The sequence below is a fragment of the Babylonia areolata genome, chromosome 5 (genome assembly GCF_041734735.1).
Source record: "Babylonia areolata isolate BAREFJ2019XMU chromosome 5, ASM4173473v1, whole genome shotgun sequence".
Classification (NCBI taxonomy): domain Eukaryota; kingdom Metazoa; phylum Mollusca; class Gastropoda; order Neogastropoda; family Buccinidae; genus Babylonia; species Babylonia areolata.
The window spans coordinates 10,131,237-10,137,236 of record NC_134880.1 but is presented as its reverse complement, the minus strand read 5'-3'; the positions used below and the strand labels follow the sequence as shown (position 1 = coordinate 10,137,236).

Below are 6,000 nucleotides of genomic sequence, written 5' to 3'. Positions count from 1 at the left end.
ACAAAATCACACAGTTTACAGACACTTGAACTGATAATCAATTGCATACTTATGATACTGTCTTGCATCTTTGCAGTTACATAGACTGACAATTATCAGACTATAAAGTTGCACTTTTAACTGTTGATAAAAATTTGCATTCACCAGAAAACAATTCTATATCTTTACGAGTACTTATACAGCCATTCTTCAGTGTATGACCATGCATTTTTATAGCTGCCCACATTTCAGTTCATCAATTCAGTCGCCTTGACCAGCATTTACTAACACATACTCTGAAAAATTAAAAAGTATCTAAATAACTATTTATGAGTGAATGATCTTGGTTTTGTTTCAGTTGGTTTGACTGGCATTTCCAGCACAAAACTTATTTTACATCTTAACAATTAAGCTCATAGACATTTAGCAGTGTCAAACCATGCATATTTACAGCTGTCTAGACTGGCATGCATCCGCACACAATCTTGAGTTATACAATTACCTAACTGACCAATCAACCATGTATGACCCTTCACCTTTACACTGGCCTAAACTGTCATTTGCCTGTACACAATCTCACAGCTTTACAATTACCTTTACAGCCAGTGCCTGCATAAAACCTTGCATCTTGTCATTCCTATATTCACCACAAGTACTAAGGCTGATATTCATTAACATGCAGTCTCATATCTATGCAATTACCCAAACAGCCAACCACCAGCATATAAAACTGGTTCCATGAAATCACCCGAACAGCCATTCACAAGCACATAACCTCGTGTCTGCACACAAACTACCCAGCAGCCTTTCACCAGCAGATAACCTGGCATCTATCCACTTCCTCTGCTTTGCAATCCGTCCACAACGAAACCTCACACCTTCACAGTTACCTGTGGTGGGTTGTTCCTGAGCCTGTAAGGCCCTACGATCAGCAAGCTTTCCATCTTTTGGGGCAGTTGGGTCTGTGGAGAAAGTCTCCTTTCATCATTTTTTGTTTTGTTTTAAAGGAAATTACCGTAAAGTTCGGTCTATAAGCTGCCACTTTTTACCCCAGCTTCAACCTCTGCGGCTTATACAATGATGCGGCTTATCTGCGGATTTTAACGATCCCGGGAGTGTCACGTTCTCGTCTATTCTTAGCTGCTCTTCAACTCACCAAAATCATGATTTCTGTCCATGAATTTTTGGATGAGCTTCAGGATAGTGTGCTAACTGTTCACGTTTTATAAATCAAATCCGCACACATTAAAGCCTTCAGATCAGCATTCAGTTCTACTCTGCTCAAGCGTACACCCTCATCATGCCGAAAACGCAACGTTATGCCTATGATGCAGCCTTCAAATTGAAGGCGATCGACCTAGCAGACAACAGTGCAAGCGACGAACCAACAGCGACCTCCACCTTCATGTTCATGAAGTGAAAGCGAGGCTGAAGTCAGTGACAAGATGGCGGAGGAAGCTGTGCTGGTTCTCTTCAACTCGGACACTGAAGACGAAGATTTTAGTGGATTCAGTGAGCAGGATGACGCTGAATAAATATGACTATCCCTAAATTATGGATCTTATTTTCGTTGTGTTTATTTATTATTTTTTTGTGGCACTAGCAGTATTTTCACTTGCTTTTCTTTGTGTTGTTCCCGCTTGTGTTTATTTCATAACCTACAGTATCGACAGCTTTTCTGTAGTATCAGTATGTGTTCCGGTACTGGAAATAAGTACGGCTTATAAACCGGTGCGGCTTATGTATGTATAAAGTTAGATTTTTTCCAAAATTTAGTGGGTGCGGCTTACATACCAGTGTGTTCAATAGACCGAACTTTACGGTACACCAACTTCTTATATCTCTCAATGCACTCTTTTTTCAGATGGATGGTCCTGTCACAAGTATTTCAGTCCTGTTTTTTCTTTTTTTTTTGTTTTTTTTTGTTTTTGGCTTGTTATCAAGTGTGTGTGTGTTTGTGCCAATGCATGCATACATAAAGAAAACTAAGTGTGCCACCTACCAAGAGTGAGTGCATATGAATTTTGCTGATGTTGAAGAAGATTCACTGGAATGGTTGGTCAGCTGGTCTGTAGGTATGCATCTTTTGTTTACCTGCTTGCTTGTTTTGTTTTTGGAAGGGTAAGAAAATGGGCAGAATGGGTGTGGAAGGTGTGGAAGGATGAGGTTTTAAGGTGGAGGGGGAGTGTGGGGGTCTACTTTCTTATTCATTTACTTTTTAACTGCTTAAAATGGAATATAATTCATCAACTCCACAGAATTTCATCTTTGAGCTAAAAATTGTTCACTCTGTACAAACAAAAACAGGTAGGGGGGAGAGCAAGGTACTTTTTCTTTCTTTCTTTCTTTTTTTTTTTTTAAAGTAGTCCAAAGCTTAGAATAGAATATAACTAAAATAGTTTATCAACCTGCTCAAAGTGGGGACCTACCTTTCCCAAAGACCATGATCTGATAGTAGAAGTCGGCCAGCAGAGACAGGTGGTGCTGGTGATGGGGCAGCAGTGGGAGTCCCACGAACGCCTGCATCCCCTCAAGGTTCTTCATCTTCTTCCACATCGACCACGCCAACATCTGTCACATCACAAAAACGCACAACTCCGGATGGTTGCTTGTTTTCTTCTTCTGGTTTTTTTTTTTTTTTTTTTGTATGTGTGTGTGTGTGTTTGTTTTCTTTTTAACTCTCTCCATACGAACGGCGAAAGAGACAACATTAACAGCGTTTCACCCCAATTACCACCATCAAAATATTGCAAGCGGAAGGCTCTTATACTGAAGATGTGATTGTTGACAAAGAATACCACAATTCTGACAACGGAAGCTAAAGGTTGGGTCATTCAGACACCCACTGGACATCCGAGGGGTCTGTGTAGAGGAGAAGAGAGGACTGGCTGTACTGAGTGAGTTAATGAGCATAATCCGAGTGAACATTACATCATAGGCTGGTTTGCTTTTTTGGGGTTTTTTTTTGTTTTTGCTTTGGTTTGCAAGCAGGAGTAGGAGGGAGAGTAGGGCAAAAGGGATGAATGGGGGTTAGGATTTAATTTTTATTTTATTTCTTATATCTGGATTTAAAAAAAAATGTAATTGCATCTCCTTAGAGGAATGATTTGGGAACAAATATGTATCTTAAGAAGTCAAACAAGAGCTGTTTTTCAAGCCATCTGAATCCCATAAGAGAAGCACTAACTACAATGTGATTTTCAAAATTCAACAAAAGAATAATATCATGTATCAGACTCTCCCTCTTTCTTCCTTTCTCCACCTGTCACGTGCTAACAGTACAACATAGTTGTCTATCTCTAGAAAAGCAAGTAAAAAGACATTGCTCTTGTGAATTAAAAAACACTACTTTCACACCATTACAAATCAATACAAAGAATACAGACTTAAAAGACATTATTCCTGTCAATCAAAAAAATTGGACAGGAATGTCAGACCCCTGCTGGAGTCTGCACTAGTTGGGTCACGGTTAAGTATGTGTAATTAAAATACCATTTACACATTTAAAATTCAAATATAAAAATGATAAAAAGACATTCTTATTGTCAATGTAAAAAAACAACAACCCAAAACCCCAATTATTTTCAAGTGTTTAAAACTCAATACAAAAACAAACAAGACATTTTTCTTCTCAGTTAATTTTTAGAAAGCTAGTTTCAAGTGTTTATAACTCAATACAAAAACAAAAAAAAGGCATTATTCTACTCTGTCAATTAAAAAACCCCAACTGTTTTCAAGTGTTTCTTCTTCTTCCTCCTTCTTCTTCTTCCTTCGTGGGCTGCAACTCTCACGTTCACTCGTATGCACACGAGTGGGCTTTTACGTGTATGACCGTTTTTACCCCGCCATGTAGGCAGCCATACTCCGTTTTCGGGGGTGTGCATGTTGGGTATGTTCTTGTTTCCATAACCCACCGAACGCTGACATGGATTACAGGATCTTTAACGTGCGTATTTGATCTTCTGCTTGCATATACACATGAAGGGGGTTCAGGCACTAGCAGGTCTGCACATATGTTGACCTGGGAGATCATAAAAATCTCCATCCTTTACCCACCAGGCGCCGTCACCGTGATTTGAACCTGGGACCCTCAGATTGACAGTCCAACACTTCAACTACTCGGCTATTGTGCCCGTCGTTTGTAGGAAATGTTTGTCAGGAAATTTGGTAGGAACATTTTGAATTCGGCAGGGCACTAGGACTCTCAGGCACATCAGCAAAAAAGGGCACAGATGCTGTTTGACCAAGACCCAACTTGATCTAGCCACATACTCTATTGTTCGGGGCAAACGATTAAACTGACTGGTCCACTCAATGCTGTTTCAATGTAAAAACGCATGCAGTTAGCTGAGCATCATCATGTGAGATCAAGGGTTAGTAGTGACTGCCCTGGCCTCAGGATTGGTAAGTCTAGGGCGTCTGGGTAATGTCACGACAGGAAAGCATGTGACAATGCTATGTAGGTCTGGGTAATGTGACGACAGGAAAGCATATGACAATGCTATGTAGGTCTGGGTAATGTGACGACAGGAAAGCATGTGACAATGCTATGTAGGTCTGGGTAATGTCACAACAGGAAAGCATGTGACAATGCTATGTAGGTCTGGGTAATGTCACAACAGGAAAGCATGTGACAATGCTATGTAGGTCTGGGTAATGTCACGACAGGAAAGCATGTGACAATGCTATGTAGGTCTGGGTAATGTCACGACAGGAAAGCATGTGACAATGCTATGTAGGTCTGGGTAATATTACGACAGGAAAGCATGTGACCATGCTTTGTAGTCAGAAAATAAACCCGCTGGAACAGTTCAGACGTTGGCGTAACGACGGAAAAAACTGTGATCGTGTGTAACAGAATATGGTGAAATCGTAACAGTTGGCGTCTCTGCAGATTCACTTTTTATTCTTCGTTCGTTGGCTGCAACTCCCACCTTCACTCATATGTACAAGAGAGGAGGAGTTTGTATTTGTACTCCATGTCTGGTGATACATATACTTACCATGTCAAACTGATGCAAACTAGGCCTATCGGTTTGCTCTGCTTGGCCAAATTTCGCGCGGCTAACAGTGAAAAGACGAGCTGTCTTGCCCGGTCCGCTCTTAGCCAATCAAAAGCCTCTAAAAGCTATAAGCGCTGAATCATTCCTTTGGCCAAGGCTCTCCACGCCATCTTGTCAGGTTTATGCTCTGTCTCGTCTTATGCTTTTTTTTGGCTATTAAGTGCATTCATTTGGCCTTATTTTGCTGCATGCGGCTTGTCTGTATTGTTTTCTTACATTCTGTGTACTCGATTCGACTCGGCCCCCTCAATTCGTTCGTTTTTCTCTACCTCTAAGTCGATCCTGTCTTTCCTTTCTCTGTTGGGGGTCGTGGGCTTTAACATGCATGACCGTTTTTACCCTGCCATGTTGGCAGCCATACTCCGATTTTCAGGGGTTCTGCAGATGATGCCCTGACCTGTATGCCGACGCAGGAGTGGGTCGTCTTGATGTTGCGCTGGGTGCAGGCAGACTGCAACGTGTGGAACAGCAGGCACACAGGACCGCTCAGGCTGAACATGTTCTGCTGCGTGCTCTCTATCAGCAGCTCCAGGCAGCGCCGCACCAGGTCTTTGGCTGTTAGGGATTGGGCACACAAACACAGAGACAGAAACACATGGAGGCCTTGGCTGAAGAAGCAAACGGTGAGAGAGATCATAATTATGGAAATGAATGTCAAAGCCAAAGAAAAAGAAACGTGACAGTTCAGTAACACTGTTATTTATCTTTCTTTTATAAGAGGGGTTGTGTTGTCTTTTGTGGGTTTTTTTTTTTGTTTTTTTTTCCTAATGACAATGTGCAAAGGATAATTAAGAAAATTTGGTTTAAAATTCAAGCCAGGTTAACTCAATACAATACAACACAACGCAACGCATTGCGACACAACACAACGCAATATAACACAATACAACACCAACACAGCACGAAACAACGCAACTCAACACAACACAACACAATACAACACAATACAACACCAACA

At 41.2% G+C, this 6,000-nt stretch overlaps 1 protein-coding gene across 2 annotated transcripts in view; it reads right to left on the bottom strand.

Annotated features, from left to right (window-relative positions):
• Positions 1–6,000, bottom strand: part of LOC143281920 (uncharacterized protein KIAA0825-like) — a 49,281-nt gene that overhangs the window by 6,724 nt on the left and 36,557 nt on the right. For both annotated transcript variants that reach the window (XM_076587217.1, XM_076587218.1), the window contains exons 20-21: positions 5,440–5,597; positions 2,409–2,550 (exon numbers count right to left, since the gene is read on the bottom strand). In XM_076587217.1, coding sequence (XP_076443332.1) covers positions 2,409–2,550; positions 5,440–5,597 — 300 coding nt within the window. The remainder of the gene's footprint in view (positions 1–2,408; positions 2,551–5,439; positions 5,598–6,000) is intronic.